We start from the raw sequence: 11696 nt of genomic DNA, 5'->3' as shown, positions 1-11696 counted from the left end.
CTCAGGGGGTGAAGCCACGTCTCTCTGCACTGCCTAGTTTCCACAGCTCTGAGGAACGTCAGCACCCCTCCGTCCTGTGGGACCCTCCACCCCACTCCCAACCCAGTTCCTACTTGTCCCTGGGCGTCTTTTCCAGGAGAGCAACATTGCAGGGGGCTGGGTCCCTGTTTGCCTTTCCTTTATATATAGGACACTCCAGGGTGTCTGAGACCATGGCCCTGTGTGGCGCAAACTCAAATTCCCCTTCTCCGCATTTGGGCTCATCTTTTACTGACCCCGAGCATTTTTTTCTATCCATCATCAACACCATCCCAAACACACTGCACTTGCCTCCGGTTCCCTCCAGGAGACAAGGTCCTGGTGGTGTGTTAATGACGGACCACTCTGTTCGCTAAGCACGGGTGGTCCCTCCGTTTCCTCGCCATCCAGTCTGTGCTGATGGGACCTTTCCCGCCACTACTCAAGGATGTCCCCTTCTCATTCATCATCAGCCATCACCCCGGGACGGAAGCACAGCGGGGCGGATTCACAAAAGCGTAGGCCTTGCTGGAGCCCTAGGCATAACGACGAGTGTGAACCAAAGGCTGTGAACCAGGGTAGGCCTGGCCTTGGCAACGTAACCCATTAGGCGTTGGCTAACCACGTCAGCACGTTCCTGACTAGAGAGGATGGTACAAGAACATCCAGAGTTCAGAGAATCAGAGAAGATCAGGGTGGGAAGGGACCTCAGGAGGTCATCTAGTCCAACCTCCTGCTCAAAGCCGGACCGATCCCCAATTAAATCATCCCAGCCCGGGCTTTGTCAAACCTGACTTTAAAAACTTCGAAGGGAGGATATTCCACCACCTCCCTAGGGAACCCATTCCAGTGCTTCATCACCCTTCTAGTGAAAAAGTTTTTCCTAATATCCAACCTAAACCTCCCCCACTGCAACTTGAGACCATTACTCCTCGTTCTGTCATCTGCTACCACTGAGAACAGTCTAGATCCATCCTCTTTGGAACCCCCTTTCAGGTAGTTGAAAGCAGCTATCAAATCCCCCCTCATTCTTCTCTTCTGCAGACTAAACGTCCCCAGTTCCCTCAGCCTCTCCTCATAACTCATGTGTTCCAGTCCCCTCATCATTTTTGTTGCCCTTCGCTGGATTCTCTCCAATTTATCCACATCCTTCTTGTAGTGTGGGGCCCAAAACTGGACACAGTACTCCAGATGAGGCCTCACCAATGTCGAATAGAGGGGAACGATCACGTCCCTCGATCTGCTGGCAATGCCCCTACTTATGCATCCCAAAATGCCATTGGCCTTCTTGGCAACAGGGGCAGACTGCTGACTCATATCCAGCTTCTCGTCCACTGTAACCCCTAGGTCCTTTTCTGCAGAACGGCTGCCGAGCCATTCGGTCCCTCGTCTGTAGCGGTGCATGGGATTCTTCCTTCCGGGAGACTGGCGCTTGCCTGTCCCTGTGAGCACGATGGACCCTGAGCTGTGTCCCCACAGATTCAGCAATTGCCGTGCGTTACACCCACAGCCCCTCCCATGCCCAGAGCACCCTGTCACCTGAAAGCAGATTTCCCCTCCCCTTCCCTGAAGCCGGTCATTCTATCCGGGAGGTTTCTGGTTTGTAAGGGACACTTTGGAGAAGGGCCAGGTCCTGAAGAGTCTCCGTGCCCGATGCTGGTGGAAACAGTGGTCTGGCGCTCCAAGAGTTTCCACCTTATCCTGGGGTGACCCCCCCATCCCGGTCCTGGGAAATGATCCAGAAGAATCCCCTGACGAGGAAACGGATTGAACCCACAGCCACTTACATACAAAGCATGTTCTCCGCCACAGAGAGCCTGGTGGGGGATTTCCGACACCACTGATGCATTGACTGTCTGTGGCGATTTTCAAATCGCAGACACCAGCTTTTCAGCTCACTTTGGAGACCCCGCATTACTGACCATTTTCAAGATTAATTTACGGAAGATGCTGTGGGAATATTGGGCAAAAAAGGGCTTAAAAGAAAATGAATCACACGCCCCCTTATCTTGTTATCCCGTGTCTCTGAAAATGAATCTCCAGTTCCCACAGAACGGATTGGGCTATAAACGCCTTCGATCTTTAGACACGCCAGGTCTTGACATAAATGTCAGGGAGCCCTGACCTGCCCGAAGATACTGGCAGTCTTTCATCTGTTTCAGTACTGAGCAAAACTGACTTTGGAAATTACGTTTCACATGTAAAATGCTCACGTAGTCTGTTATGGGGAAAGGTATTGAAAGGCACGCATATGGACGAGGCCAGAAACTAGTCTTCTTAGGACAGGCTTGGTTTTCTAGTTTAGGCTTAGAAAGCAGAGACACAAGGTGGGTGAGGTAACCAACTCTTTCAAGCTTACACAGCGCATGTCTTTGGGTCTGAGATACTAATTCAGGGCAATTTACAGAGCTGCACCTGTCCCGCGAAAAACAGCCCCGAGTCCAGCAAGTTTGAGCGCCGAGGAAGGTTTCTCCATCCCTTCATTCCATGGGCAGCCTACCAGATTTCCAGCTGCTTTTCAATGGAGGGGCTGGGGAGGAGCGTGAGAGAGACAGCGGGCTTTAAAGCGCTTTAATGTGGCTTGTGTAGTCACGGCACCGGGGCTGGGAGGCCACCCCCTTGCGCGAGGAGCCAGGTTGGCTGCTCAAAGTCTGAATTTCACAGATGTCCAGGATTGGGAATTGCCAACAAGAGTATTTCTACTGGGAAGGTGGCTGCCGAGCCGTTAAACGGCAGATGCCCAGCCGCCCTGCGGGGGGAGGCTTGGAAATTAATAATAGTTTGCGGATCATTTGGGAAATTGGCCTTTTGGGACAAGGTTTGTCTCTGTTCTTATTTCATGGTATGGTGCTGTTTAGCGGCACCAGTAACTGATTTTAATGTAAATAACGAATCTCTAAACTTTATCTGGAATCAGAGCGTTAAAAAGGGACCTTCTTGTCGACCCACCTGCCAAGAGGCAAAATCGCACTGCTTTTAGTCTCCCGCCCACCACAAAAATGCAAGGAATTTTGAGGCTTTCGGGGAAGGGCAGCGAGAATTAAATTGGGGGAATTCGGTCTCTGTATTTGGGAGTCCATGTTTTACCCTCACAGTTCCGTGCGCACGTTGAAATACTAGGCGGGCGCTAAGGGCTGGTCCCCACCGGGAACTCGCCTTGGCATAGCGCTGTCTCGCGGGGGGTGGGCAACGTAGTTAACCTGACCTACGCCCTGGTGTAGACAGCGCTACGTGGACGGAAGAGCTCCTCTGTTAACCTCACTACCCCATCGGGGGGAGGTGGGCTGGCTACGGTGACAGGATCACCCCTCCTCTTGCTGCGGTCAGCGTCTACCCTCACGTGCGAGGACACTGTAGCATGTTAAGTGTAGACGGCCCTGGCTCTGGTTGGCACCACGGATGCTCAGGCCGTAAAAACCACCGCAGCCCGAACACTAGCCTTCCCGTAGTCGGCAGGATTCGAACCTGCGCGGGGAGACCCCAATGGATTTCTAGTCCATCGCCTTAACCACTCGGCCACGACTACTTGAGCTCGCGGCTTGGCTCGCTGCACTGGGGGCTCTAGGGTGACCAGACGGCAAGTGTGAAAAATCGGGACGGGGGGTGGGGGGTAATCGATGCCTATATAAGAAAAAAGCCCCAAATATCGGGACGGCCCCTGTAAAATTGGGACATCCGGTCACCCTGCAGCTGCCTGGGACAGGGGTGAGCAAGCCAGAAACATTACGGGGGAGCAAGGGGTACCTGGGCAGAGAGAGTGGGTCTGTGCAAACACAGTCTGTTCCTGACGTCTTTCCCCCCAGCTCCTCGCTCATTCAGACCCTGCTTCCACTAACAGATTTAAAAACTCCTTATTGTCCCGACCTCCCCTGGAGTTTCTGTTTGCTACCAAGTGGCTCAGATGAGGTGGCCGAGTGGTTAAGGCGATGGACTGCTAATCCATTGCGCTCTGTGTGCGTGGGTTCGAATCCCACCCTCATCGGATGCATTTCGCCTTCTCTCTTCCCTTCCAAACACCCATCTATCTCCCCCTTTGGCGCGGTGACAGACCGACCCATGTTGCTCCCTGCACACCAAACCCGTCCCAAGGTGTCAGGCTCACCTGCTTGAAATAAAACCTATCAAAATCTGAGATTTCTAAAAGAATTCTCTAGTTCTGTCGTTTTTTATCTCAAAACGTAACATACTCAGAACCTCCCCCAAAGATCCAATTGTTAAAATGCCCCAGTTCTCAGCAAGCCCCTGACAGTGGAAACACAGCCAGAGTGTCTCGGCCAAGCTATTCTGAAGCAGGCAAGTGAAACGTTTGTCTCTGCACTTCCCCTGGGAGAGATTTGTGAGCCTGGGAAAACAAAATCCCCCAAATGGAAAATGTTCTCTGCTGAAAACCCAGTCCTGCTCTGTTCTGGCACTTTGATTTGAATGTATCGTTGTTCTTCTCTTCTGGTTTCTGAATCAGTTCAGGTTTTGGCTGGCCAAAAAAAATAATCAGTTTTCAATTTCTAAGCACACAGTGAAAAAATTCTGTTGAACTACGAAAGTGCCCGGGGAATTAAGAAATGAAATGCTCCCCGCTCTGGTTATGAAGAGAAAACAGAAGGGGAGGGGGAAGGTGAGCAGAGCTTCCTATTTAATATGGAAATTTCCAACATGCTGTAAAATCCACAAGGCGATTGACACACAAAAACCTTGCAAGAAAAGCTCCCCGAAGGAGTCAGACGCTCCTGCTGCTGGGGGGAAGGTGGGGGCTGTGGGTTGGGATTGAGGAGCATTGGGAATAGGGGGGCCCTGGACTGGGGCTGACAAGCGTGCTGGTTTGGGGATCCGGGGGGGCGAGGAGTTGAAGAAATAAGCACGGATTATAAAGCAGGAGCAGCTGTGTACAGGGAAGCAGCTGGTGCCCTGCGTGGGGCCACCCCAGGAGCGGGAGTACCTGTGCCTGGCTGAGGTGCAGATTCAGTCCCTGCTGTCCGCAGGAAATTTTCTTTCTTTCACTTCCAAACACGACTTTTGCCTCCAGGATCAGGCCTGGGGCTCCTCACACCTCCCCCCCGCCATTAACTCCCCCTGGCAGGGGGCTGCCCATCATGAAGGGTGGGGTTGATTGGGCCTCAAGTCCAGGGCACAAGCTGCCCCTCTTCTGCATGGGAGGAAACCTCCAGAGGGACTGTGGGGCCCGCAGGGAGGAGCGTCTGGTCCACGGGGCTTGGAGGCCACAGGATGCTCTGGCCAAAGCGGGCTCTGGGTGTAACACAGGGTGGGGGTGCCTGGATGGGCCTGTACCTCAGGGATAGATGTGCACTTTGACGATAAAGCCCTGGGGGTCAATCCTCCTCTTCTCCAATGCAGGGGTGGCACTGTGGGGAGCGGCTTGCGGGGCTAGAGTCACCCCCAAATTTGCCTGAGACCCCCTGCAGCCATCCTTCCAAGCGTGATCCCTGGACCCGAATAAGCGACCCCCTGAGCGACGTACGTTACAGCGACTGACGTAAACCCAGCGATGTCAGTGGGGGACATAACGTCCCCCACCAGAGCACTTCTAGTGTAGACAAGCCCCAGGAGCGGCAGTGATCACTGGTTCCTCTGCCTCGGGGGGGTCCTTGGTGCCAGCAGCTTCCCCAGTTCTCTCAGGTCCCTTCTGGTCTCCCTTTACTGAATACTTGGTCCGGAAATTGTAAACTCCCCTCCCCCCATGACTTCTGCCAGTTGTCTCTCTGAAAGCCAGGTTTTGCCAGGAACAACCAGCTTCTACTTTGGTGACTAGCCCTAACCGGTGACTATTTCTGAGGAATCGCCAAATGTTCCTTTTATTTAGGCGAGGTCTACACGACAGGATGAAGTTGACCTAAGTTACGCCACTCCAGACACGTGAATAATGCAGCCGGAGTCGACGTAGCTTAGGTCGCCTTACTGCGGTGTCTACCCTGCGCTGGGTCGACGGGAGACGCTCTCTCATCGCCTTACCTTACTCTCCTTGTTCGGGGAGCAGTACCGGGGTGAAGCAGAGGTTGATCTGTGGTCGATTTGGTGGGTCCTCACTAGACCTGCTAAACGCACCCCCCATGCATTCATCGCTGGAGCACCGATCCAGCTATGGTGTAGACGTCTTACCCTTAAAAGGTATGAGTAAATAACGGAGATGTGATAGACATTAGCCCCCTTTCCTCATGCCAGCAGAACTGGTCATTGCAATAAAGTTGACCAAGAGGACTGGGGAAAATACTGTTTAAATCAAATAGATTTTCAGATGACCCTAGTGCCTAATTGACCCATTAGCCATAGTTTGTTCAAGCCCAAATCTGTATTAAAATCTATATCTGATCCAAAGCCAATTGGCTTCAGTAGAAAGCCTCCCGTTGCCCATGTTAATTTCATATGCAGTACAGAAAGCGATGGGGCACGCACAGGACCGTCACTACCAGACGCTAATCCAGCTACTTCCCTAGTCGGGCTTTCTAAGGCTTGAGAGAATAAATGAAACGGCCTATAATTTCTTTGACAACTTAAACTGAAGGGAAAAAATTCTTCTGTCCAATCTACCCTGTGGATCTTTAATTGTATATTCTGTACCCTGGAAGGCCAAATTATACCGTCAGTTACAACCATGAAATAATTAAAGTTAATGGCGTTGCTCAAGTCGGAGAGAAGAGCTGATTCCAGCATATGCAATGTTCTCAAAGTGGGGGAGTAGCTAGTACCTGTCCCAGCTTGTGCCAGTTTTATTAGCTCACAGCGTATCTTTAAGCACATTCAGTGGGACGACTTGTTCTTAAAGTCAAGCATAATTTTAGCCACTTTCCTGGATCAGTGCCAGAGTGCTCAGCAGCTTAAAAATGGTTTGAATTTTCAGACTGTGCGCGCTTCATAAGAGCGGCCAGACTGGGTCAGACCAAAGGTCCATCTAGCCCAGTGTCCAGTCTTCCAACAGTGGCCAATGCCAGGTGCCCCAGAGGGAATGAACAGAACAGGGAATCATCAAGTGATCCATCCCCTGTCGCCCATTCCCAGCTTCTGGCAAACAGAGGTGAGGGACACCGTCCCTCCCCATCCTGGCTAATAGCCATTGATGTGCCTATCCTCCATGAACTTATCTAGCTCTTTCTTGAACTCTGTTATAGCCTTGGCCTTCACAACATCCTCTGGCGAGGAGTTCCACAGGTTGACTGTGCATTGTGTGAAAAAATACTTATTTACATTTGTTTTAAACCGGCTGCCTATTAATTTCATTGGGTGACCCCTAGTTCTTTTGTTATGAGAAGTAGTAAACAAGACTTCCTTATCTACTTTCTCTACACCAGTCATGATCTTATAGACCTCTATCATATCCCCCCCTTAGTCATCTCTTTTCCAAGCTGAAAAGTCACAGTCTTATTAATCTCTCCTCAGGTTATATCTGATGACTCAGAATCAGGGCAAGAGAGTCTCCCATTGCATTCTCCTCTACTCTGTTCAAATCTGCTTCACGCAGTGAAGCCTTGTTATTATCGTTACTTGTGTTATTAAAGTTTAGAATCATCATAATGGAAACAACGGCCCACGTTTCTACCTGCAAACACTGTTAGGATATAGATATTCAGGCCTGTCTGTAAAGGCCTAGACTCTAAGAATTTAGGTGTATTCTTATCACTTAGCGAGTTCTAGAGGTATAAAAGAAAGAATCAAAATCACTGTCTGCCGGTGTAAGGGCCTTCTCTTACTGTGACAGTCTGAGGCCCTGTTCTTGGGCTAAGGCCTTTGGCTAAGCAGCACAGGCAGCCATGAGCTGGGAAGCGACCGGTCACATCCTCACATCCCAACCTAGTCACATTGAAAGAAGGTGCTATGGGGCTGTTAGGATACAGTCCTGTCCTGATAGTGCCTATCGCCTCCAGAGAAAGGGAAGTGCCTAGAAAATGTAAAAGGAAACTTAGTCGGATAGCATCCTGTCTGGCAAGAACTCACTTATTAACACTGGGATGTGAAATCCTCACTTCTGTATTGTTTTGTCATTATAGTTCCCACTTTGTTATTGTTTGTCTGTATAATCTCTGTCTGGTTCTGTGATTGTTTCTGTCAGCTGTATAATTAATTTTGCTGGGTGTAAACTAATTAAGGTGGTGGGATATAATTGGTTAAATAATCATGTTACAATATGTTAGGATTGGTTAGTTAAATTTCAGGAAAATGATTGGTTAAGGTATAGCTAAGCAGAACTCAAGTTTTACTATATAGTCTGCAGGCAATCAGGAAGTGGGGGGGAAATGGGAACAGGGAATGGGGGTGGGGAAATTGGAATCATGTTTGGCTAAGGGCAGGAATGGGAACAGGGACACAGGTAAGGCTCTGTGGTGTCAGAGCTGGGAAGGGGGACACTAAGGAAGGAAACGGGAATCATGCTTGCTGGAGGTTCTCCCCATTAAACATCGAATTGTTTGCACCTTTGGACTTCGGGGATTGTTGCTCTCTGGTCATGCGAGAAGGACCGGGGAAGTGAGTGGGTGAAGGAATAAGCCCCCTAACAAACAGTCCCACCTCTGCAGGGGAAAAGCTCAGAAACATGTCTGTCAAAAGACGGAAACTGGGATTTAAACTCTGAATGATCACACTGTGTTTGGGATCCATTCAAATTCCCCTTCCAGCTCTGTGTCATTTCATCTCTAGCCCTAAGGAGTCTGATTTAGGACAAAGAAATCAAAACACAAGGGCTACTAGGATGATCAGAGGAATGGAGACCCTACCTGATGAGAGGAAACTGAAGGAGCTTGGCTTGTTCAGCCTAACAGAACAAAGGCTGAGGGGAGATATATTGCTCTCTGCAAATACATCAGAGGCATAAACACCAGGGAGGGAATTATTTAAGTTAGGGCCCAGTGTGGGAACAAGAGCAAATGGATATAAACTGGCTGTGACACCCCCCAGTGTATAACGTGGACAGTGGGACCACCGTATCCACTATCACAGCCACTCATGAATGATATACAGGGTGATCCCAGGCACCGCTACAGACTAGGGACCGAATGGCTCGGCAGCAGTTCTGCGGAAAAGGACCTAGGGGTGACAGTGGACGAGAAGCTGGATATGAGTCAGCAGGGTGCCCTTGTTGCCAAGAAGGCTGATGGCATTTTGGGATGTATAAGTAGGGGCATTGCCAGCAGATCGAGGGACGTGATCATCCCCCTCTATTCGACACTGGTGAGGCCTCATCTGGAGTACTGTGTCCAGTTTTGAGCCCCACACTACAAGGAGGATGTGGATAAATTGGAAAGAGTCCAGCGAAGGGCAACAAAAATGATTAGGGGACTGGAACACATGACTTATGAGGAGAGGCTGAGGGAACTGGGATTGTTTAGTCTGCGGAAGAGAAGAATGAGGGGGGATTTGATAGCTGCTTTCAACTACCTGAAAGGGGGTTCCAAAGAGGATGGATCTAGACTGTTCTCAATGGTAGCAGATGACAGAACGAGGAGTAATGGTCTCAAGTTGCAGTGGGGGAGGTTTAGGTTGGATATTAGGAAAAACTTTTTCACTAGGAGGGTGGTGAAGCACTGGAATGGGTTCCCTAGGGAGGTGGTGGAATCTCCTCCCTTCGAAGTTTTTAAAGTCAGGTTTGACAAAGCCCGGGCTGGGATGATTTAGTTGGGGATTGGTCCTGCTTTGAGCGGGGGTGGGACTAGATGACCTCCTGAGGTCCCTTCCAACCCTGATCTTCTATGATTCTATGACACCAGCAAATCCCCCCAGCTCCAGCCTTGCTCCCTAGAAATGTACTAGGTGTAAACTCAGTAATCAGTTCACCACTCCATCAGAGGACACACACAGCCTTTGTAATGTGAGCAGATTCCCCCACACTTTAGACAAATTCACTGGTAAAGATAAAACATTAAAATATGTTTATTGGCTATGGAAAGTTAGATTTTTAAGGCCCAGGAAGATTTTACGTTGATGGGGTGACTTCAACTAGCTATAGATGGACATTCCTGGTAGGAGGGACACACATTCCCATGACTCATAGGGAGTTTACCGAAAGGACCATGGGATTCACCCCACAGAAGGGCGAGCTGCAAAAGACAGAAATGGGCAGCTACATGGGCAGGTACGTGAGCGGAGGGCTCACGGCGAAGCAAATGGTGCAACAGCCTTAAGGGCTTGATGGCGGAATTAGGAAAAGTATTAAAGAAAAAAAAAACCATGTTGTCAGCCCAAGCTAAGGATTTTATGGTTGATCGTTTCCCTTGTGGATTTTCTGATGCGTATTAAGGTTTGAGCTGTGATTGAAGCTTTTCCCGCACTCACCGCATTCATAGGGCCTCTCCCCGGTGTGAATTCTCTGATGGACAATAAGGTTTGAGTTCTGAGTGAAGGATTTCCCGCACTCACCGCACGTGTAGGGTTTTTCCCCTGTATGAATTCTCTGATGTCTGATAAGGTGTGGGTGCCTTGCAAAGGTTTTCCCGCACGCACGGCATTCATGGGGCTTCTCTCCCACGTGGGTTCTCTCATGAATAATAAGGTGTGATTGCCGGGAAAACGTTTTCCCGCACTCACAGCATGTGTAGGGTCGCTCTCCTGTGTGGATTTTCTGGTGTCTAATAAGGTTTGAGATCTGACTGAAATTTTTCCCACACTCGCTGCATTGATAAGGCCTCTGCCCGGTGTGGATTTTCTGATGCTGAGTAAGGCGTGAGTGAGAAATGAAGGTTTTCCCACACCCACGGCATTCGTAGGGCCTCTCTCCTGTGTGGATTCGCTGATGAGTGACAAGTTGTGAGTGATACGTAAACCTTTTCCCGCACTCACTGCATTCATATGATCTCTTTGGCCTGTGGATTTTCTGATGTCTAATAAGGGTTGAACGTCTACGGAAGTTTTTCCCACACTCAGTGCAGGTGTTTTTTCTCTCTCCGGTGAGGATTCTGTGCTGGCCTGTGATTCCTTTGAGGTCTTTGTGAGTTGCCCGACAATTAACGGATTTACCCGCTTTCTCCCCTGGCTGCTGCCTCGCTGGCCTGTGCTGACTCTCACAAGAGTTTCCTTGCTCAAGACGCCTGGACACATTCCCTTCGGACCTTCGCAATAACATCCTGTGTGATTCCACTTGCTCGGCATCTCTCTGCTGAAGACTCCACTCCCCGTTCTCACTCACCATCCCACCAGCTGCTGGGATAGAGAGAGAAACCTCAGGAACAGGAATGGAAAAGGGGAGAGGAAAACAGAGTAAGTGCTGGGGAGATTGGGAAATTTAGTTCCTATTTTTTTCCCAAACTTTCCCCCATAGGGAAGAGAAAACGGATCAATTCTGCTCCCATGTCCTATCCAAAACACTCAGGATGACAGGAGGGAGTTACTGCCAGGTGTCAGTCAGGATGGGCAGGTCATGAGCAAGTCATGGGCAAGTCATGAGCTCTGCCCTGAGGGTATCACACAAGCTGGGGACAATCCTGAACTGAGAGAGTTCACAAGGTCTTTCTAGGTTTCAGAGTAGCAGGTCTTTCTAGGGAATCCCAGCTCTTTCCTGCAGGCACTGACAGTTTTTGAGTTGATTTAATTGTTCCTCACCTGGGCAGGCACCTCTCAGGATCCCTGGTTCTTCTGAGTCCTGGATTCCTGAGACCCACGGCTCTTCCCCTTTCTCCAGCTGGGAGATCACATCAGGTTTGGAAACTGGAAACCCTGCTCAGGGGAAAGAAAACAAGGGACAT

At 50.0% G+C, this 11696-nt stretch overlaps 4 protein-coding genes and 2 non-coding genes across 7 annotated transcripts in view; 2 read left to right on the top strand and 4 right to left on the bottom strand.

The window, feature by feature from the left end:
- LOC102934530 (zinc finger protein OZF) overlaps positions 1-11696 on the top strand; it is a 1287564-nt gene that overhangs the window by 473446 nt on the left and 802422 nt on the right.
- LOC102930400 (zinc finger protein 501) overlaps positions 1-11696 on the bottom strand; it is a 1110025-nt gene that overhangs the window by 445563 nt on the left and 652766 nt on the right. The window lies entirely within an intron of this gene.
- The window catches only part of LOC102937091 (zinc finger protein 135), a 426373-nt gene that overhangs the window by 379678 nt on the left and 34999 nt on the right, over positions 1-11696 (bottom strand). The window lies entirely within an intron of this gene.
- Positions 3463-3544, bottom strand: TRNAS-AGA. Its single transcript has one exon. It is a non-coding gene; the product is annotated as a tRNA-Ser (tRNA).
- TRNAS-GCU lies at positions 3919-4000 on the top strand. Its single transcript has one exon. It is a non-coding gene; the product is annotated as a tRNA-Ser (tRNA).
- On the bottom strand, positions 9897-11658 carry LOC102930604 (zinc finger protein 239-like). Its single transcript, XM_037887261.2, has 2 exons — positions 11554-11658; positions 9897-11173 (listed from the first exon to the last, which is right to left on the bottom strand). Exon 2 carries the CDS (start codon positions 11141-11143, stop codon positions 10211-10213), a length of 933 nt encoding a protein of 310 aa, XP_037743189.1. The 5' UTR covers positions 11144-11173; positions 11554-11658; the 3' UTR covers positions 9897-10210.

This window comes from Chelonia mydas, chromosome 28, assembly GCF_015237465.2.
Source record: "Chelonia mydas isolate rCheMyd1 chromosome 28, rCheMyd1.pri.v2, whole genome shotgun sequence".
Lineage (NCBI taxonomy): Eukaryota > Metazoa > Chordata > Testudines > Cheloniidae > Chelonia > Chelonia mydas.
The sequence above is the reverse complement of the archived record's forward strand: the minus strand, read 5'-3'. Positions and strand labels throughout refer to the sequence as shown.